General features: G+C 28.9%; 4 protein-coding genes across 16 annotated transcripts; 3 read left to right on the plus strand and 1 right to left on the minus strand.

The window, feature by feature from the left end:
* The first annotated feature begins 18 nt into the window (after nucleotides 1-18).
* LOC100646749 (mitogen-activated protein kinase kinase kinase 10) lies at nucleotides 19-13891 on the plus strand. 7 transcript variants are annotated; one of them, XM_048410192.1, is made up of 16 exons: nucleotides 24-748; nucleotides 825-1121; nucleotides 1218-1452; nucleotides 1533-1750; nucleotides 1835-2175; nucleotides 2310-2490; nucleotides 2590-2738; nucleotides 2823-2995; nucleotides 3136-3156; nucleotides 3325-3571; nucleotides 3673-3792; nucleotides 4334-4531; nucleotides 5968-5997; nucleotides 8304-8715; nucleotides 8827-9162; nucleotides 9225-13891. In XM_048410192.1, the coding sequence occupies exons 2-16, from the start codon at nucleotides 931-933 to the stop codon at nucleotides 9949-9951; spliced, it is 3579 nt and encodes a 1192-aa protein (XP_048266149.1). In that variant the 5' UTR covers nucleotides 24-748; nucleotides 825-930; the 3' UTR covers nucleotides 9952-13891. The 7 variants fall into 7 exon arrangements, 6 of the variants coding, with proteins under 6 accessions (XP_048266154.1, XP_048266153.1, XP_048266149.1 ...); XM_048410193.1 differs by having other exon boundaries at nucleotides 856-1121; XM_048410194.1 differs by having other exon boundaries at nucleotides 870-1121.
* LOC100646307 (ATP-dependent DNA helicase DDX11) lies at nucleotides 10337-19620 on the minus strand. Of its 5 annotated transcripts, none has more exons than XR_007225764.1 (8): nucleotides 18611-19493; nucleotides 18056-18532; nucleotides 17420-17961; nucleotides 17068-17291; nucleotides 16784-16963; nucleotides 16492-16707; nucleotides 10525-10720; nucleotides 10337-10404 (listed from the first exon to the last, which is right to left on the minus strand). XR_007225764.1 is itself a non-coding variant. In XM_048410198.1 (8 exons), the coding sequence occupies exons 2-8, from the start codon at nucleotides 19156-19158 to the stop codon at nucleotides 16144-16146; spliced, it is 2439 nt and encodes an 812-aa protein (XP_048266155.1). In that variant the 5' UTR covers nucleotides 19159-19197; nucleotides 19500-19620; the 3' UTR covers nucleotides 15237-16143. The 5 variants fall into 5 exon arrangements, 3 of the variants coding, with proteins under 3 accessions (XP_048266156.1, XP_048266155.1, XP_020720972.2); XM_048410198.1 differs by lacking the exons at nucleotides 10337-10404; nucleotides 10525-10720 and adding exons at nucleotides 15237-16395; nucleotides 19500-19620 and having other exon boundaries at nucleotides 18611-19197; XM_048410199.1 differs by having other exon boundaries at nucleotides 10337-10720.
* On the plus strand, nucleotides 13965-16086 carry LOC100646429 (galactose mutarotase). Its single transcript, XM_003398960.4, has 9 exons — nucleotides 13965-14186; nucleotides 14292-14471; nucleotides 14549-14697; nucleotides 14773-15000; nucleotides 15054-15218; nucleotides 15276-15376; nucleotides 15445-15550; nucleotides 15632-15838; nucleotides 15935-16086. The coding sequence occupies exons 1-9, from the start codon at nucleotides 14105-14107 to the stop codon at nucleotides 16025-16027; spliced, it is 1311 nt and encodes a 436-aa protein (XP_003399008.4). The 5' UTR covers nucleotides 13965-14104; the 3' UTR covers nucleotides 16028-16086.
* LOC100646630 (probable palmitoyltransferase ZDHHC24) lies at nucleotides 19545-20939 on the plus strand. 3 transcript variants are annotated; one of them, XM_012313782.3, is made up of 2 exons: nucleotides 19545-19683; nucleotides 19734-20939. In XM_012313782.3, exon 2 carries the CDS (start codon nucleotides 19871-19873, stop codon nucleotides 20726-20728), a length of 858 nt encoding a protein of 285 aa, XP_012169172.1. In that variant the 5' UTR covers nucleotides 19545-19683; nucleotides 19734-19870; the 3' UTR covers nucleotides 20729-20939. The 3 variants fall into 3 exon arrangements, with proteins under 3 accessions (XP_012169172.1, XP_003399010.1, XP_012169173.1); XM_003398962.4 differs by having other exon boundaries at nucleotides 19552-19683; nucleotides 19749-20939; XM_012313783.3 differs by having other exon boundaries at nucleotides 19574-19683; nucleotides 19764-20939.
* The last annotated feature ends 123 nt before the right edge of the window (nucleotides 20940-21062 follow it).

A 21062-nucleotide genomic window follows, 5' to 3' on the forward strand; every position in this document is an offset into this window, starting at 1 on the left:
TAATTGATTAATTGTCCGTGGTAAATATAGTTTCTTGTTGGACTAATTCGCCATCATCATGTTGCGGATAAACCTTATACAATTCAAATATCATAAGCAACCTTTCGAACATCCTTTCTATGAATCGTGGTCCAATATATCACGTCAACGGTGGGGCCGTCAAAACGAAACATGGCGTCCGTTAGGTTATTGCTATGAGTGCTGGTTCGTTTTCTATCATTAAATGTGGAATCATCGTGCGTTTTGCGGGCTGACGCAAAGCGTCGTGTCCTCGGGGAGGCAAACACGTCGCTTTGAACCCTGCATGTCTCTCGTACATTATTCCTAGTGCCGATTCAATGAAAAGAATCGGCCTTACCAATAGTGGCTTGTGGGTATACACACCCCGACGCGAGACTCCAAAGTGGTTTTATGGCATATCGAGCTTTTTTCTACTCTCATAAAATTTTTTCTCCACTACTCTACATAGGAGTATGGTCGACGAAAAATCACAAGATCTTCGTCGCTTTATTGCCGGACTCACGAATCAAAATGCCGGTCACCGTTAAAGTGTTTTTATGCAAGGGGTGTTAGTGATCACCTCTTCTCATCTTGTTTTTCTTGTAAAATTTGTGCGTAAAATTAAATTATTGTCAAAATATTTCATAATTGGTTTACATTCGTGTATCGATTATGATTGAAAAGAAACGTGTGTTAAATGAACATGAATTGTGTAAGGATGTGTACAGTGTTGAAAAAATAATGCAAGGTGTATATTAAACTTTCACCACTTCTTATATATGTTTGTTTAGTTTATTTGAGACAAACTAACAATACATTTAAAGTGTTCTATGTTATTTGTGATTCTATTAATAGAATATTACGCTAAGGTTACAAAACAAGAGGGTATAATTTCCAAAAAGTGGAAGACTAAGAAGAGTGTGAGGCCATATGCCGCCAGCCGGGCTATCGGCAAGAGGCTTGTCTACCTTGATGGACCACGGACAACCAGATGCTCGTCATCGGAGCGAGCGATTTCTACTTCATCCAGAGAATGGATCCTCTAATTCTCATAGTTCTAACACAGCCAACTCATCTCCACGATACCAACATAATAGTAGAACAAATAATCATTCCACAAGGTATAAAGGTGTTATTATAATAAACCCATAAATGTGCAATGTTTCACACACTTATGATAGTGAAAATATATCTTGCTTAAATTTTGTGCATTTTAGTTACGGATATTTATATGGGCGTACATCTAGCAACAATATGTCTGATAGCAGTGTTTCTGATACACATAGTGGTGGTACAGCAAGAACTGTTTCTCAACAGACTAGTCCATCTCACGGTACACATTCCTCTTCCCAGTCGAGGCAAGACAATAGTTCAACAATTTTCACAGCATTATTTGATTATGTTGCCCAAGGTGAAGATGAATTATCTTTACAAAGAGGTGAAACAGTTGAGGTAAATTATTTATTATAAATATCTGTAAAATTAAATATCTTTAATCAGGATGCATATATACCTTTTATTTTATATGCTAGGTCTTATCTAAGGACTCAAAAATCTCAGGTGATGAAGGATGGTGGACTGGAAAAATCCATGGAAAGGTTGGTATTTTTCCAGCCAATTTTGTTGCAGAAGCAGAAAGTATTGATCGAGTTTCATCGGTGATTGATAAAGTTCAACCGGTTGAAATTGACTTTGAAGAATTACAATTAGAAGAAGTGATAGGTGTTGGTGGATTCGGAAAGGTTTATAGGTATATAAAATACTATAAAATATTATAATTAAATATGTTAATAGTTCTTTAGAACAACATTTATAATAATTTATAACATTTTAGAGGATTTTGGCAGAAACATGAAGTGGCTGTTAAAGCAGCCCGCCAAGATCCAGATGAAGAACCAAGTGTTACATTAGAAAATGTTCGACAAGAAGCTAAATTATTTTGGTTATTGAAACATGAAAATATTGTGCAATTAGAAGGAGTTTGTTTAAAAATGCCAAATATGTGTCTCGTAATGGAATATGCACGAGGTGGTAGTCTGAACAGGGTTCTTAGTGGTAGAAAAATCAGGCCTGACGTACTTGTTGATTGGGCAATACAAATTGCTCGTGGCATGGATTACCTTCATAATAAAGCACCTATAAGTCTTATTCATAGGGACCTAAAAAGTTCTAATGGTAAGGCAATTAACATATTAATCGTAAATAAAATATCATTACTTCAACATTAGTTGAATATATATATCATTATTTGATTATATATATTTTTACATGATGTGTTAGAGTAATACATATTATTTTTTTTATAACAGTATTATTGAGCGAGCCTATAGAAAATGATGATCTACAATATAAAACTTTAAAAATAACTGACTTTGGATTAGCAAGGGAAGTTTATAAAACAACTCGCATGTCAGCAGCCGGCACATATGCTTGGATGGCACCAGAGGTTATTAAAAAGAGTACTTTCAGTAAAGCCAGTGATGTTTGGAGGTCAGTTTTATGTACCTCCTATATCACTTTAATTGTAATAAATGTATCTATATAAATAGTAAAAAATTTTTTCTTTTTAACACATGAATACATCTACAGTTATGGCGTGCTTCTATGGGAACTTCTAACTGGTGAAACACCTTATAAAGGTATAGATGCTTTGGCAGTAGCTTATGGCGTTGCAGTAAATAAACTCACATTGCCTATTCCATCAACTTGTCCTCAACCTTGGAGGTTTTTAATGGAAGGTACATAATTATATAATCATTTATATAATCATGAACTATTTTAATTTGTATAACCTTTAAAATAAAAAATGCTTTACCATTTAGCTTGTTGGGCATCTGACAGTCATTCGAGACCAGGATTTGCTGAAATTTTAGTAGCATTAGATGAAGTGCGTAGTGCATTTGCAGCTACACCACATGAGTCATTTCACACAATGCAAGAAGACTGGAGACTTGAGATTGAACAAGTTCTTCATGGATTGCGCATGAAGGAAAAGGTATAAATTCGAAATTTCTTTGCCTTGCAAAAAAGGACTTCTACAAAAATAAAATCTTTCCGTTACTGTAATTAGCATACGCATCATTTATATCAGTATAAATAATGTTTATAATCCTTCTTTTATATGCTTATGCAAAGGCATGCCGTTCATTAGAAGAGGTAAGATAATGTGTAACTACAGTTATTGACGTTAATAATTATTTTGGTTTATAACAAATATATGTACCTATCTATACTATATTATCACTACATAAATTTTTTGTTTGCGAAAACGCATTTGTTTATCAAACACATTATTATAACCTTTTTTATATGTTTGTTTATTAGGAACTGCGCTGCAGAGAAGAAGAATTAACAAAAGCACAAGTGCAACAGCGACAACATGAAGAAAACTTAAGGCAACGGGAACAAGAATTAGCTGCCCGAGAAATAGATTTATTAGAACGTGAACTTACTGTAATGATAATTCAGCAACAAAATACTCCTACACCAAACAAAAGACGCGGGAAATTTAAGAAATCGAGGTTAAAACTGAATAAGAAGGAGCCAGGAAGCAATATAAGCGCTCCTTCTGGCAAGTATACTGTGTTATAATTTATCTTAACAATTTTGCATAAAATTTAAAATGCTCTAATTATAAAGTTAAATAACCACCATATGTTTTTATCCCTGTAGATTTTCGTCATACAATAACTGTTCAACATACAGCGTTAGATCGAGGAAAAGTACGAAATCCATCGAGACCTAATAGTCCACCAGGCTCGCCTAGTATTCCACGACTTCGTGCAATTGCATGTGAGTACTTTGTTTCCAAGATTTTTAGTAGTTCACAATTTCAATGAATAATGAATGATTTTGCTCTAAGATATTTTTCTAGTATTTTCAAGAAATTTAAATTACACTGTTTGTGCTTTGTAGTCACATTGTATTAATTTAACATCGATTTTTATTAGCATGGTGTGAATAATTGGATATATTTTGATATATTTTTGAAAAATTACATATATATGCATATAATCTATGTTGTGTTTTTCATTTCCTTTTTCTTTTTTTACTCTTTTGTAAGAATGTAGAAAAGAATGATAATTTGAAGATTAGAAGAATTATATGATTGTAATCATTTAATGTAGAAAACCAAATGCAAAACATTTTATGATATTGACATATTTTTTATAATTTCTAGATAAAAGAATTTCTTAATAATGAATATTACTAATAGTCCTCATGAAACACCTTTATCTTTTTGAAGCGCGCATAAAGTTTAACAGAGTCTAGGGTAGGAGGGAAACTTAGTACTGTAGTGAGTAGCGTTTTGTTTTTTGTCTTCCTCCTTTAGTACCGGCAGATGGAGTAAAGGGTAAGACTTGGGGACCATCAACACTCCACCAACGCGAACGTGGGGCTATTATCACGCAACCACCAAATCCTGCATCTCCAGGTGGCAAACGGTGGTCTCGCTCTGCTCCAGATCTTGAAAAGACACCCCTGCGTACCGCCCTGTTGGCACATCGTTCCCCGCTTCTTCAAGAAATAGGTAACCCCTCCTCCAGAAAGTTGTACTCCTCAGCAAATAATTTGATAGACAGTCAACCAGGATTTAACTGTCACACTAGGATTAGCTATAACAACATTCCAGAAAATTCTAACAACATTGTGCAAAGCTCGAGCTGTTCACCTTGCAATATAGGCGAAGACTCAGTTATTGTGGACAACGATATTTATGAGTCTGTGGTCTTACATAACAAATCGGCAGATAATCTTAAAACTCATTTCTCGGATGATCATTCAGTCATGGACAATTACACAAAATCTACAGTTGGAAATAATTTAAAAGCTTCACCTCCTAGGAGTCAAAAACATGTGATTGGTGACTGGGAACAGTCGTATTCTTCAAATTTTGTACAAAGCGTAGCGTCTAGTTTGGTTGGTACTGCGAAACGTGTAAAAAAGAAGAAACGCGAGAGAAGTAAATCGAAAGAATCAAAACGCAGAGATAGCTCAGAATCACGATTAGCTGCTTTTGCTGATTTCTTTCGTTCCCCCTCTGGATCAAGGAAAAGCTCTTTAAATTCTCCGCATAGTACGGAACGAAAAAATTCTGTTACCATTAAAATTAATGATACAGATGGGTTAGAGTCAAGCCCTGAAAATTCAATAGGTAAAAAGTTTCACCATAAATCCAGAATTTCTAAGAGTCCATTAAGAGTATTCAATAAGATGAAGGCTTGGGGAAGTCGGGATGCTTTAGATGATAAAACTGCTGTTGTTAAAGTAGAATATAGTGCTTTAGACAATACGATATCTATACCACAATTTAATCGACGTGATTCCGATCAAAGTAGTGCAATACCTAAATTCTTGACTGCTAATTCACGCGAAGGAATAGATTTCGAGAGTCTCGAATCAGAACTTTGTAATTTTGATTCGGAACATTCAAATGATAGTTCCATTTCGAAAAATTCTTTAGGTTTATTCTCAGATAATAAATGCAAAAAATCCCCTACCTCTTTTGACTATGTTAGTGGTATATCAGATGCGTGTTTCAAACAACGCGCTCCGCAAGTAGATCAAAGTTTCAAATTGAATTCCTCTTTAAGTAAAAAATCGAAGAGTAATGAATACTTGCGTAGTTGTGAAGATCATGTTGATACTATAAATTCAGTTATACATGCATCTGGTTATATACAGGATTGTGAATGTCAGAATTCCCAAATCAATTATGAAGGGAAAAAGAATTTAATCGAATCCTTAAGAAATGCTCCTTCCCATAGAAGTTCAGAAGATGTGAATACAATTATTTACAACTCACCTAAGACTTCGATCGCAGAGAAATTTTTAAAGAAGAATGATAAGTAACATTGCATTTCACAAAGATAAAGATGTGCATATCACTTGTAGACGCGTTTCACGAAAATGTCTTCTTTTTGTTTTATATGTTTTAGTAACAGTCCTATATTTTCTTTACTGCAGGCCTTTCTGAGGAAAACATCTATCCCACTCGTAAGTCTCTTTATATTGCTGTGCAATTGTTTCACATTTTATAAGAGACCTGATTGTTTTTCTTCTATATCATTGGTTAATGATATTTTTATTTTTTCCTTTTATATTATTACAAAAGTAAAGATCTCAGATGGATAGTGCCTTTATATGTTTATATTTTCCTTCTTTATTTTTCTTTTGCTAAATTGTATTTAAGTAGATTGTGCTTAGAACTATTTTTATTAGAATGCATGAATATGCAGTTCAGTTAAATTTTTTATTTGCTGATTTTCTAAAAAGGATATCTTTAATATATAGATATATTTTTAGTGATACATGTACAGTTGCATACATTTAATGATAAACTCTGTTTTCCTTTTTTATGTTGATGATATGTTTAAGATTATTTTATTCTGTTGAATTTTTGGAATGGTACATATTATTGCTATGTATCTTATAAGAATTTAATTTTTTAATTTTACCAGGAATCAGATGAAGAATTGAAATTCGTTTTATCTGCATAAATTGATAGCCTTGTTAATTAATTTTAATTGATGTCTATCAAATTACATAATAGATATATCATTTTAGGATATTTTAATAAAGGGTAATCAGTACCCTGCAATAATCTAAAAACTATTTATCCTAATTTAAACTGATAAAAACTTCATATTTTGAACTGTAATTTAATGAGTATATAAAGTGTAAATGCAGTCTTTCTGGTGTTGGTTCTTTTCTGATGTTATCTGGAGTATATAACATTCTAACAAAGCAGAGCTAACAGCCTCTTACTATGTCAAAAGAAATCATGTGCTTCTGCCACTACAACAAAAAGTTCTACATTAAAATTAATGTCTTCAATCAGAAGCGTTTATGGAAAAGAGTGTTTTTATATAATTATACAATCCCCAAATTAGAATGAAATTAAATCAAAATTAAAAAATTATTATGCAAAGTATCATATATTACTTGCGAGAGTAGAGTTGTATCTTTTCTTCATTGCTTTATATGCATCTAGATCAATTTCAGATTTTGTTAATTATTCAACCTAATTTAACAGCGATTTCATTTTTGTATTATCATAGATTTTCGATATTTTTAGATTCTGAAATTTTGCACACGTTACATACAACACATGAAGCAACACGCACACTTGTATTTAGAAATAGAAATTTTTCAATAAAACCTTTTCAGTTGGACACATTGAATTTTGTTTTTTCGTTTTCTGAATTTTTACGCTCGGTTTGTGGTTATATTTATGATATTAAACAAATATGTATATATATTTTGATTACTACGCCTATATATTGAAACAATATATTTTAAATATTATCTATATAGATCAACAATTTTTAACATATTTGTTTTAAATAATTTACTAACTAAGAATGAAATAAACAATAAATATTTTATATTATTTTTTTCTATATAAATTAATTTTTTATATAACTACCTATAATCGAGCGTAAAAGAATCCTTTTGCATGCTTCCAGTAGGATCCTAACAGTTAAGGCCATTTGGGTTTGGTCTTTTTCTTGTCTTAAAATTCCAATTTTATTTGTGATAAGCACACCATTGATTTTGTATATTCTTATCATATATTGATTTGAGTATAATATATGTATAAAACATTTTTATAGCAGTATTGTACGACTATTTATTTATTTATTAGTGAATAGGCAAAACTTATAATAAATAAATATTAGGAGAGAAAAGAACATTCTGAAATGAGAAAATGAAAATTATATAGGGTAAAGAAAATTTTATTTAAGATTAGTTAAAATCAGCGCTTATACATATTGTCTTAAGAATAGTTTTTACTTTCTTCTTTCTTTACACTCTGCTTCACTTTCAAAGTTTCAACATTTTTCAACATTATTGGTTTACTTTCAAAATATGGGTTTTATGCATTTAACATGAATGTATTTTAGATAATGTACAAGCTTTTTGAAAATTATTGATAACAAGAAATGGTTCAAAGTTCGTGGCATGTAATATTTTAATATAATGCACGTAATACATTGTGCTTACACATATAAATAATTGTAAGTAATGCAATAACAAGTAAGCATGTTATAACTTTAATACTAAACTGTTTATGTTGAATTTAATATAATAAACATGTATAATATTAAAAGGCTTGTAAAATTTGCACATAAAGGTAAGGAATAAAAAATAATAATAGTAACATAGTGTCTTAATCAATCTAATATTATGAAAAGGAAAGTAAATACTTTAATCATATTTTGTAATTCTATGTACACATATTTTTATAGATATATAGCAATATCACCATTATTATTGTAGAAATCTGATTGTTTTTGTAGATTATACAACCTTACCACCTGATCTCTCAACTGACTGGATAACATCAGATTATCCTTTGAAGCCTGGATTAACTGGACCTTACATTATGCCAATGCCTGTACCAATGCCAACTCTTTACAATGGGGAAATGAAGAAGCCAAAGTTAAGCATAATAGAACTGGTTTTATACAATATCGCAGCTATGTTAGCTGGAGTAGCTACTGGATATGATGTAAGAATGTCAAACATATCTCCAATTCATCCAAGATTATATCCACGGCTTGGTGAGTGTGAAGATGAGCCTCCACGGTGGTGGTTTCAAGCAGACACTGGATCAAATCGTAACTCTGGTTATCTTGGACCTGATTATGAATTTAGTTCAAGTAGTGGTTATCCTCATAATACGTATCATGGACCAGCTAGACATTACAGGTATGAAATTAGAACATTAAATTTGTAATAATATTTTCTTTTTTTATGTATATACATATATTAACATGTTCTTTATATATTCATGTTATAAATGAGACAATTATTATACAGGCCATTCTTAAGTAATATGGGTGCTATAGCACCTGGTCTTCCACCCAGTGTGATGCCTGACAAACCTCTAAGATTTACTGATTCACCACAACATTATGCAAGCAATACAAGTTCTAATGCACCAACACCAAGTCCTAGAAGAAAAAGTAGCAGCACTAGTAATGAAGATGTGTACATACATGATGCAGGAAGAGTTGATCGGATGGAAAGAGTACCAACAATATACATGGGCAATGTTGCTCCTTTTTCAGACTATGGACCTCCAGTATATACAGTTGTTCCACCAGAATATTACAGATCACCAGAACCAACATATTTTGTACCTACAGATTATCAGTAAGTAATTATTTTCAGATATGGATTTTTAAATATTACACTTAAACCTTTTTCTCCTTCAGTGATAGAATGCTTGAGTGTCCCGAATTTCCACATGCTTATGATAATCCAAGCAGCATAAATAGTCCAGCTCGACCAGTTTCAAGACTTCCTTCGTATACTCATCATCGTACTTCATCAAATGTCTCAAACGCGAGTACATCGAGTCAAAGTAACATTAATCCAACATTTCGTTTAGAAGATGAGGATGATTATTCTTTATATTCACCTGGACATTATTACCAACGATCTTCAAATATTGTCTCAAATGTTGGAACGTATAGTCCTAGTATGCTTAATCATGAATATAGTTCTCAATTACTGACGCGTCAGAACTCGCACGATTCGAATTCAAATTCTGGAGAAAGACCCAGTAATTTAGAGGTAGTTAGTCGATTACGGTCAAGTTTAAAACGATCTAATTACTCGTATAATTCTCCAAATAAAAGCGTAAGTAAAAATAATTCCGGTTCGGGTACCCCAACAAATCCCACTCCACCAGATTCTTTAACATCTGAGGATTCAAGTTATGTTTCAGCTAAGGATAGTCAGATCTCCATAAGTAGGGTTCGATTTTCTCCAGTAACATTTGATCGAGATGGAGTTTCGCGTGAACATAGAGAAACATTACTTGATATTCCCGTACATGGACAAAATCAAGATGCTACCATACCCTTACAAGCTAATCGACGAATGAATAGAAGTAGAAAGCCAAGTATTTCTGAATTAGAAAGAGAATTTTTGTCATAGCATTGGCTTATTTAAAATGAAAAAAATGATAAAAATTAGGGATTCGAAAAGTTTTGTCAATCTTGAAAGTAACACTTAATTGCAATCACACGAATCAAACAGTTTATGATGCGGCAGAAATTTATCGAATCATAACTAGAGAATACAGCGATGCACGTTGTCAAAGCACTGCCTCCTGCAAAACATTTTATCATATATTAGTCATCAAATATAGTAAGAATGTAACATTCCATATACTGAGACATTCTTATAAAAGACTCTTGTATTCAATTAGATTTTTAATTTGATAAAGAACTGATATGTCTCATGTATGTTTTGTAGAAATAGTATAATTACCAAGATGACAATTTTTGCATTAATCATTCTGTACTACACAATGTTTTTAAATCATATTTTATGTATTATAAATGTTTTATTCATACATTCCGCACATCCTGCATCTGCTGTTAGCATCTAGCATACAAATATCATATATTTCTATTATTTGCATGAGTACTTGAAAAACTTTGGAAAAGGATAAATATTTTAATTCAAATACTCTGAAAAAACGTATATAAAATCGTATATACATACTTGTTATATTATACAATTTAAAATATTAGCTCCTTTTTCAGAATATTAAAGATTGAATTCTATACATTTATTTGTTTGTCTAATACCACTTTAGAGAAATGAGACTTTGTTGTTCCTTTAGTTCTACAACTGTCTGCTCATATTTATTACAAATATTAATGCTAATCATAATTTACATTCCATCAAAATTTTGTGACTGAAAAAGATAGTTAAATGTTGAAACTAGTTATTGCATAACAAAATGAAACATATAATCAGGAAAACATTGATGATTACTTAATAGGATTGTTTATGATTTTTTTTTTAACATTACTTTATGACAATATATGTATGTATATTTGTAGAGTAATTTTATATTGTGAGCAATAGATAATAGTAACCTTTCCTAAAGTCACAGTGTTTTCCTGCATATGCTTAGGTATGAAACATAAGAAATTCATAAGAATTATAATAGATATACGTTTTCTTTTGATATTAAATTATCAGGTCTCTTATATTATTTTATTAATGTTTAATCTTTATACAAGTACCATGGCACTAGATACACGTGTGAAAAGTTTGTACAGTAGCAATTTTAATGCATTTGTAAGCTACTAGAATAATAGGTTTAATTTAGTATGCCATGTGCAGTTAAAACAATACTTCTTTTATATATGAAAACAGTATGCATTGAAACAATTGGCATACATGTAGCAAAATGTTTGACATACTTAGTTCATTTACATAGCCATCTACTATGTGATATACTTTCAAAAAGTTTAGAACAAGAACACTCCATATACATAATCACTATTGTATATACAAGTATACATATATTGGACAGTTATTGTTTGTTTAACAATGTAATAATGATCAATACATTCCTTTATATTGGTTTCATTGTATAAAGTATGTGTATGAGTGCCCTAGAAATTATTTTGTATTTACTTAAAATGCTAATACATGATCAAAATACTGAGAGTTATGCAAATTTATTTTCTATCTTTTTTCAATCACTTGGATAGAAAATAGAAAGAAAATTAATTTATGAAACTCTCTATGATGGTTTATATTTTGCATTTTTATTATTGTTAAAACAAACTGAACTAATCTTGATTTTTATGTGTGTATGTGTTTAATTTATTGATTCTATACTAAATAACAACTAACATATGAGTTAGATTAAACTTACAAAAGGTAATCAAAACTTATTTACATGTTGCGTATGTTCTGCGCTATTTTATGGTGAATCAAAATAATTCTTTTTTTTCTTTGACCTCATATGAAATATTAAATATGAGAAAAAAACAAATCTTTATTTCAAAACTTATGTTTTTATAATGATTTCCTGAGTAATAATCAGTATTGTAGGATATGTCTCAATATATATAAAATATAGAATTAATGAAAGAGAAAAGGATAAACTTTGAAGAAGTATTTCCTGGTCATTTTTATCTTCTAATTCATTTCTTTGTATAAATAATTTCTTTTATCCACTTAAAAGCTTTTGTACTGCTTCACTAAAAAATTCTTTTCAAGATAAAACCAACTGAGTATTGAAGATATATTTAAATGTTTTTGAAATAGAAATATTGGATGCATTAAATTGGCATTTATATATATACAAATTTATTAAATTAAATATAATATTAAATATTTCATTTGAATCACACTTATACTTTTTCAAAGTTCAATTTGTGAAATCTTGCATATAATTAAATGTAATTAATCGGTTGACTGAAATATTTATGATGTTATTAAAGACCTATAGAATAAATATTTCATGGATATGCCTTTCTATGTTGTACAAAGATATTCTGCGGTGCTAGTATCATGTACTTAATATGTTAAGAGAGACAAAAAAGTTGAAAATGCTTCCAAGATAATTGAAAAATATTTAATGAAATCTTAGAATGCTAATATCAATACTTGTTTATAGTAACCGTAAATTACTTATACCGAATGTAACATTAGGCAGCTATCAATTATCAATTGTGTAATGGCATATGATTGCCAACAGTGCTAGTCTAAGCTATATTTATTTTTTATATATCATAACTTCTTTAGCTTAAAATAAAACAAATTTAGTTTTATATTTCATTAAAGATCATTTATATATTATATGTTTTGTTAATTAGACAACATGTATGAAGAAACATTCAGAATAACTATAAAAAAAATATAACTTCATATATATATTGCCAGTAAATATATTCCCTAATTGATATGTTAAAAAATTTAATTTATACAGATAAGATGATTATTTTTAATAAATCGAATCATTTCTTTACTTAAACAATTTAGTATGACCAAATAATTGTTATTCTAAACATGTTTCTTTCAATATAAATTTAAATTGTAAATATTTTCTTGTTGAAATTACACTAAAATTGCATGCTACTTATAAATAGTAATTTGTACAATAACACCTATGACCAAGATGATAATTATGAGATGAGTGTGCTTTTAATGTACACGAAGTGTTTGCTGTGGTATTTTCTCCATTATTTGTATGTTTATTTGTTGCAAAATATATTAAGCAATTTTATTATCCTCAATTATATTTGAAGATAATTAATATTGTGGAGTTTATCGCAATCTTATCACAATTTTTAATTATTCGATATTCATGTGTGAAATTAATCTTTTGTCAGTATTTTTTTTGTAATATATAGACTTAGAGGACGTAGAATGTACTGCAACTCGTAAATCCGTAATTACTGACGATTTATTTAAATTTTAAATTACTCTGTAGTTGTAAGAATATACTAATAAGCTAAGTGCAATGTGTTCCACGTGTATTTAAGTAACAAGTGACTGCTTTGGTGTGCGCCTTAAAAAGTAATGTAATGCAGAACCCAAAGCTTGAGAAACGAATCTTTTATGTAATATAACTCTAATAACAATTGTACGAAGATGGTAGGAATTTCAAAGAATTTTCTGCGATGAAAATAGTTTGCCAAACAAAGATATTGGGCACTGCATGATCACTAATATTTATGAGAAACTCTAAAAATCAGAATGATATATGAGAAAAAGAAACATCTGATTTATTATACAAAATTACAAAACAAAAAAAATGTGATTTCGTTGAAGAAATGCAATAAGATATATTGTCTTCGATTTTTTACTCAACAAATTTAAATGTAATAAAGCATACGAAATTGAATGGGAAATGTATTGATGCGGTGTCTGATTTGCACTAAAAATTCATGTATTTTTCCAAGCATTGTACATTATTCTATAAATATTAATTATATAAATTATAAATAGTAACCGGAGTATATATATTACATTAAGTACTATAATTATTGTAACATTAAAGCATCACAAATTGTAGGTGATGCCTTATTATTATTAATAATAAATCATTTAAAATAAAATAAAATTCTTTGTATTACTGTATTTTTATAGTAAAAGTTGCTTTTGCATATTTGAAAACCAGCAAATGATTTTCTATTGTCTAAACAAAAAAAGAACATAGTAAAATATTTTTTATTTTTTATATTTAAAAGGTGAAAATTATTGTTTTGTTGTAAATTTTAATATCATTTTGTTATATTCAATAATTATTGAATAAGGTATTGCCGCAATCATAATTATGCTATTAAATATGGATTTTCATGGATGTAATTGTAAAAATATAACAATTACAGAAGGAATATTTGGAGAAGTCTGGGTTGGTAAGCTATGGTTGATATGATCTTTCTCTCTCTCTTTAGTTTGTTATGTAAAATTAATGTAATTTACTTGTAATATTTAAAGTAACAATAGAGTTTTGTAATCAGATAATCAAGATCAAATTTTTAATGATCCCATACCAAAGACTATAAAATCATACACTATGATAAATACTAATCGAATGGAAGTTGTTGTCATTACTTGGGGTGCTACAATTATATCTCTAAAATGTCCAGATAAATATGGACATTCTGCTGATGTTGTCCTTGGTTTTGACAATGTAAAAGGTATAATTTTAGAGTATTAATTTCTTAACATTATAATAATGAAGCTAATAGACATTATTAAAATGCAACTATTACAGGATACTCAAATCCTATAACAAACCCATTTATTGGTTGTATATTAGGCAGATGTGCAAACCGTATTAAAAATGGACATATTACTATTAGAGGTAGAGATTATGAATTAACAAAAAATGATTTTAATGGGAAACATCATTTACATGGAGGAGTAAATTGATTAGCTACATCATATAAATAATAAACAATATTATATTATACAAATAATAATCAATGCTCTCACTAGACAAATGGATTTGGGCGTAAAGTTTGGGATTCATATATTACTGGATGTTCAGTTATTATGAGTTACTTAAGTCAAGATGGTGAAGAAGGGTATCCAGGTGCAGTGTTAACTACAATAAAGTTTAAGTTAACTCCAGAAAATAAGCTTGACATATGTATGAGAGCAACAACTTCAAAACCAACAATAGTGAATTTATCACATGGTTCTATGTTTAATTTAGCTGGACATGTAAGTAATGTATTTTTAAATATATATTTAGTTAAATGTGCAAAATGTAATAGGATTCTGGAGAATCTGAGTTACGAAAACATAAAGTACTATTCAATTGTGATCGTTGGACATTCGCGGATTACACAGATCCAGTTCCAACAGGTGCTATACGTGGTGTAGGTGGAACAGTGATGGACTTTCGAATACCTCGAATTTTAGGAGAATACATGGAAAAGGTATAAAATAGCTGCATATTTTAAAGATATTGAACTCTTTCCTTTAATTATTGCTAGGTTCCACCTGGAGAAGGTTTTGATCATAATTTATGTGTTACAAAAGGTGGACAATCTGGTAGTTCATTTGTTGCCAAAGTATGGCATGTAAAAAGTGGACGGTATATATAAACAAATATATTAGTTGTTTATTGAGTAATACAATTATTTTAAATATATTGGCGTTTAGTGCTTTAGAAATTTATTCAGACCAATGCGGGGTACAGTTCTACACTGGAGGCCGTTTGCCACCTTATACTATTCCAGAATTTTTATCCAGTTATGATTTATTAGAAGTAAAACAATATTTTAATTATCAACAACATGTTATTTATGTGAGTAATAACTTGTATATCACAAATTTGATTTGACTATAGGACATTGAAGAAGCCGAAGAAATTGGTGAAGTTTATAAAAATGATCATGAAGATGAGGAAGAAGAAATAAAAGTTGAAAAACATTATAAAAAAGTAACGACTGTACCTAAAAAGATAGAATTTATCTTAGGAAAACATGGAGCTCATTATAAAAAGTATTGTGCTTTTAGTATTCAACCACAAAATTATCCTAATGCAATATATTATGTAAGTATTTCTTATGTATATATAAATGATAATAACACTTTGGCTTTTTTAGAGTTAAAGTTATAAAGATTGACATAATAGATGAATTGTTTTCAGTCACATTTCCCATGTTCTATATTATATCCTGGTCAAGTTTATTATCATGATCTGACATATAAATTTGAAGTGCATCTTGCAAATTATATGTAAGAACTATATGCAGAATTTTATATCTATGTTAACAAAGCTTACTTTTAATAAATGTAATAGTAACAGTAAATAATAATACATATAATAATGTTTAGATATCTTTTCTTCTGTTTATGTTACTTTTTTATTGGATTTAATTTTTTTTTATTGAAAAATTTAGATATAGCACCAATTGTGCTACCAAAACTTTTATGAATGATTAATGTACGTTGAATCCACTGTGGAAGTGCTTTTATTTTATAACTATAGCGTTTATCTAATAATATTACTGTTGAATAATCATTAATGTGTCGAATAGCTCGTCCAATACATTGGTTTACTGCTTTCATGCATGAATTTTCATAGAAATTTTGACCAGCATCTGATTTCTAATAAACAAAAAATAAATTGATGTACATGCATATAAATTATATGACACTAAGTGGTTTCTCTTGCCATAATAACGAGACAAAATAAATACATACAATATTTTCGTTTAAATATTTCATCTTCTCTTGTAATTCCAATGATTGGATATTGGGATAAGGCATTCCCACAACTATAACACATCTTCCTAAATCATCAGAAAAATTTAATCCTTCGCTTAATTTTCCTCCCACCACACTAAACAATAATGATCCATTTTGTGAATTTTTTGGACTTTTTATGTGAAGTGAATATTCTTTTAAAATTTCATGTACCTATAATGTATAATTTATTTTAGATTTGTATAAAAATTTTACAACAAAATTTGTAAAAAGATTATATTATTAGTACCTGGGAAGCTGATTTAGGTTCTCGAAGAATATGTTTCTTTAAAGACAGTTTCCTAATAATACCAGAATTTTCTAAATGTTTATACATCAATTCTTCAAAATTATAAGAGGGTAAAAATACTATAATACCAGCTGGTATGATATTACATAAATTTAATAATGTCCTCCCTAATTCATCTAACTGAAATATTTTTATTGTGAAACTTATCATATTTTCTATCATTTATTTTATTCATTAGAATTATTTATATTATTATTTAATTATTATTAAAATATCATATTTACCAATTTTGTATTTTCTCGATTTTGAAAATTAAATTCAAATTCAATACCAGTTGGACCATGAGTTGTTATGCTACATACTATGTTTTCTTCAGGAATTACGTGGTCACATGAATATGTGACAATTCTTTCAGATGAAGCACCTGCTGCTATGAATAACTGATCTATAAATTCATTCATTGGTGCCATTGTCCCACCAGCTAATATTACAGCTCTAGCATCTCGAACTGTTAATAATTATACATATAAACAAAAATTATATAAAATGATGACAAGAACAATGTAATATGAAATACTTAATAAATTAATATGAAATATTAAAATAAAATAAATTAAATTAAATTAATCTGCATACTAATATCATGAAAGTGCGCTGCTGGATTTAATAAAAGGAATTTTATGATACTTTGTCCAACAGTTGGACCTGGAATAATAAATATGCGTCCATCACTACAGTTGCTTCGTAAACATTCTAAGAAACTTATAATTGTCATCATTGGATTATTTGAGCGATCTTCATCTAATTGAATGTCTGTGATTGTATCAAACTCTGAGCTTTTTGTCTTAATTGAATTTAAGAACTGTTTTACACCACATGTTTTTGTATTATAATTATGAATTTTTAAATTTGTATCATACTGTTCTATGAAACCTTGTAATTTATGATTCAGTCGAGAATTTTTAATGAATTTCAACAATTCAAACATATTTACTGTGTCAATGTTTGTCATAATTGCAAATTCTTCTATCTTATATAATTTTGGAGATGCTTCTATATTTATAACATCATCAGGATTTGATTTTATAGTAGCTCCCAAAACTGTTATAAGTTTTCTCAAACAAAAACTCAACTGAGTTAAGCTTAGAATATTTTTTGCTGAGAATAAAGTTTGAAATCTAAAATTAATATTATTTATATTCTCAGATATAATAATAAAATGTATAATACAATAATAATAATAATAATAATGCTCAAAATGAAATATGTTACCTTTTTTGATATTGGGAAAGTTGGCTATAACAATGCAATAGATTTCTGCCTGTAATTATAACACTATGCATATTTTCAATGGCTTCAAGTAAATTATGTGCTTCATCAATTATTAATATATTTCCTTTTAAATTTATTCCTGAACTAATTCTAGTGTTCTTATGCAATATAGTATTGTATGGCACCAATATTAATTGACCATATGAAACAGCTTTTCTTGATGCATAATACGCACAAGTTTTAAGATTTTCTCCTTTTTGCACAATTTCTTCAATATCCTGAATCTGCATTAAGCTTTCTCTTATTAGTAAATCTTGGTTTCCTGGCACAAAAGGGCAACTACTTGTCATTTTCTTTCTTTTAAGATCTTTTTCATCCTTAGCAGTTGCCTTTTTCCTTTGTAATTGCAAACAGCATTCATTTATTAAATTTAAATGTTTCAATTTTTTTACATTTTTATTAATGCAATAATTTTGCCTAAAATTATTAACAAAATTAAAAAAAGAATTAATTTATATTTTATTTCATTTTCATAACATAATACTTAAAAACCACCTAGACGTTAATGTTATTACAGATACATTTTTTGAATAAGGACTCTTTCTGAGTTCTCCTATAAATTGAGATAATTGAGAATGGGTCCTAGAGCAAAAGAAAATTTTTATATTTTCATAAATTTCTTCTTTGTCTTCATCTTCAGAACTTTCTGAATGTTCAACATCTTCTAAAAGTAATTCTTCCTCAATATTTCCCTTTTCGTTATTTGTATCAACTGAATTTTTGTCTATTTTACTTGTGTCCTTTGCAGAACTTGTTGCAAATTTAGTAGATGAATCCTTTTTCTTACTATTTATACTTTTAGTTCTTTCTTTCAGACTATTCTTTTTTTGCTCATACTGAACAATATTGTTTAATTTTGTTTGTAACGCTTGCCTTTTGCGGTTTAATTCTATTTGTTGAGTTTGTACAGAAAACCAATTATCAGTGGAGTTAATATATTGTTTAATTTGTTCATCAAGTTCAGAAATTGCACTTGTCAGTTCATCTTTTTGCAGTTCTTCATAATCAAGTAACCATTTTAAAGCACCACAAATAATTGACATGGATTTACCAGTACCAGTTGGACTTTCAAAGATTCCTAACTTAGAATTTTCCAAACATTTATATAACTCTTTCATAAACTGAGTTTGTATTGGATACGGAGGGAAAGGAAAAGGAAATTCTTCTGTAGTTTCCATATTTGTAATATCAAATTAATAAGTTGCAAATTAATATGATAAGATTTTCTACTACATATTATTTATGCTACTTATGCTATTTTTGTTACTTTTTTAAATATTTTAAAGTAACTAAAATACACAATAAAATAATAAAAAATAAAATTGTTTAATAAAGTATTGTTACGGGGAGTGTATTTTCGGAAAGTTACATATAGCGTACTTACATATGCGTATATGAATGGCACTTTCAAATCAAATCACAGAAGAATGCTATGAAGTGAGTTAATATGTACATTGACTAAAGAATCAAACTTCGCGCGTATACAAAATTTACGAATAGTGATAACAGGAACAGATTTTCATGCGCGCTTAAAATGACGAATTTAACAGAATGTACAATGTGATCCGGTAAATATATAATATATGAAATTAGTTAATTAAAAAAAATATTTAAAAAGGTTTCAAATTTTTAGGTTATAACCAAATAGTATCACTGTAGAATAAACCAGTTTGGTGAGAAGTGTATATACATATTCAGTAGATATTATCTACTGAGTAGAATCACGTGTTTAATAAAAGTATAAAATTGTTAAAAATGATAATCCGAAAAAGAATTTGGCCTCGCACTTTAAGCGACTTTTTTTCAATGACTTTTATATTAACAATTATACCAATAATATATTGGTTCCAACTATGGGTGGTTTTACCGGCAATACACGAACATGGATCATTGCCGTATATTTTGCATTTCCTTTTTGGAAATTTTATCATGTTAAACATAGTTGGGAATTTTACATATATAATATTTTGCGATACTAGCACTAGAAGAGATATTATGCCAATAAGTGCTGCAAATACTAAAAATGGTTGGAGATTGTGTGCTTCATGTGAAACTCTTGCACCACCACGTTCATGGCATTGTCCTACATGTAATATATGTATTTTAAAGAGGGATCATCATTGTATTTTTACTGGATGTTGTATTGGTCATTATAATCACAGATACTTTATAATGTTTCTTTTATATTTATTTGTAGCGACAACATATAGTTTCTGTTACAATAATCTCTTTATTTGGAATAGAATGCATTTTGAATTTCCTATGTCACTTATTAAAATCATTTTTCCCTTAGCAATATTCATTTTTGGATTCGATGGTTCTACAAATCAATTTTATCTCATTCTGTATATTGTATCTGCAGTAGGAATGTTGTACACAGGAGTTCTGTGCATTTATCATTTTTGTCTAGTGCTTAATGGTAATATAGCTAATGAGAGTAATAAGAAAATACACATATATAACTTAGGTTGGAAACAAAATGTAAAGGAAGTATTAGGCAACCGATGGTACCTTACATGGACACTTCCTTATATAAAATCTCAATTACCTCATAATGGTGTAATATGGGATACATCAAATTCATGGCAATATACAGACTTTAAAAACAAATAAATATAAATTGTAAAAATTTTGTAAAACTTATAAAAGCAAATTTGTTAAACTGATTAATTTGTATTATATACTGTATATATTACAAAGCATGTATGTTTTATTACATTAATGTAATACATTTAAAAGCATACTATTGGAATAGATTAAAAGTCAGATTATTGTTTACAATTGTACTTTAACAATTTATTATAAATATATGAACTTAATTATACATAGTAAATCAGTACTTAATTTTTATTCTTATTATACATAAATTATACAAATTTAAGAAAATATTACAATAAATGCCTTTTAACAAAATAGTGGAAGAATTTGATTTTAATATCTACACATA

This window comes from Bombus terrestris, chromosome 11, assembly GCF_910591885.1.
Source record: "Bombus terrestris chromosome 11, iyBomTerr1.2, whole genome shotgun sequence".
NCBI lineage: Eukaryota > Metazoa > Arthropoda > Insecta > Hymenoptera > Apidae > Bombus > Bombus terrestris.

Excerpts from the sequence above, each read along its gene's own strand:
- LOC100646749 (XM_048410192.1), top strand. The coding sequence starts at position 931 with ATGCCGCCAGCCGGGCTATCGGCAAGAGGCTTGTCTACCTTGATGGAC. Across the intron at positions 2,996-3,135 it reads GATTGCGCATGAAGGAAAAG|GCATGCCGTTCATTAGAAGA; the intron begins GTATAAATTCGA and ends GCTTATGCAAAG. Across the intron at positions 3,157-3,324 it reads CATGCCGTTCATTAGAAGAG|GAACTGCGCTGCAGAGAAGA; the intron begins GTAAGATAATGT and ends TTTGTTTATTAG.
- LOC100646429 (XM_003398960.4), top strand. The coding sequence starts at position 14,105 with ATGCTATTAAATATGGATTTTCATGGATGTAATTGTAAAAATATAACA. Across the intron at positions 14,472-14,548 it reads TGGTTTTGACAATGTAAAAG|GATACTCAAATCCTATAACA; the intron begins GTATAATTTTAG and ends CAACTATTACAG. Across the intron at positions 15,377-15,444 it reads TGGCATGTAAAAAGTGGACG|TGCTTTAGAAATTTATTCAG; the intron begins GTATATATAAAC and ends ATTGGCGTTTAG.
- LOC100646307 (XM_020865313.2), bottom strand. The coding sequence starts at position 19,293 with ATGGAAACTACAGAAGAATTTCCTTTTCCTTTCCCTCCGTATCCAATA. Across the intron at positions 17,292-17,419 it reads AGCGCACTTTCATGATATTA|TTCGAGATGCTAGAGCTGTA; the intron begins GTATGCAGATTA and ends AATTATTAACAG. Across the intron at positions 16,964-17,067 it reads ATCGAGAAAATACAAAATTG|TTAGATGAATTAGGGAGGAC; the intron begins GTAAATATGATA and ends AAAATATTTCAG.
- LOC100646630 (XM_012313782.3), top strand. The coding sequence starts at position 19,871 with ATGATAATCCGAAAAAGAATTTGGCCTCGCACTTTAAGCGACTTTTTT.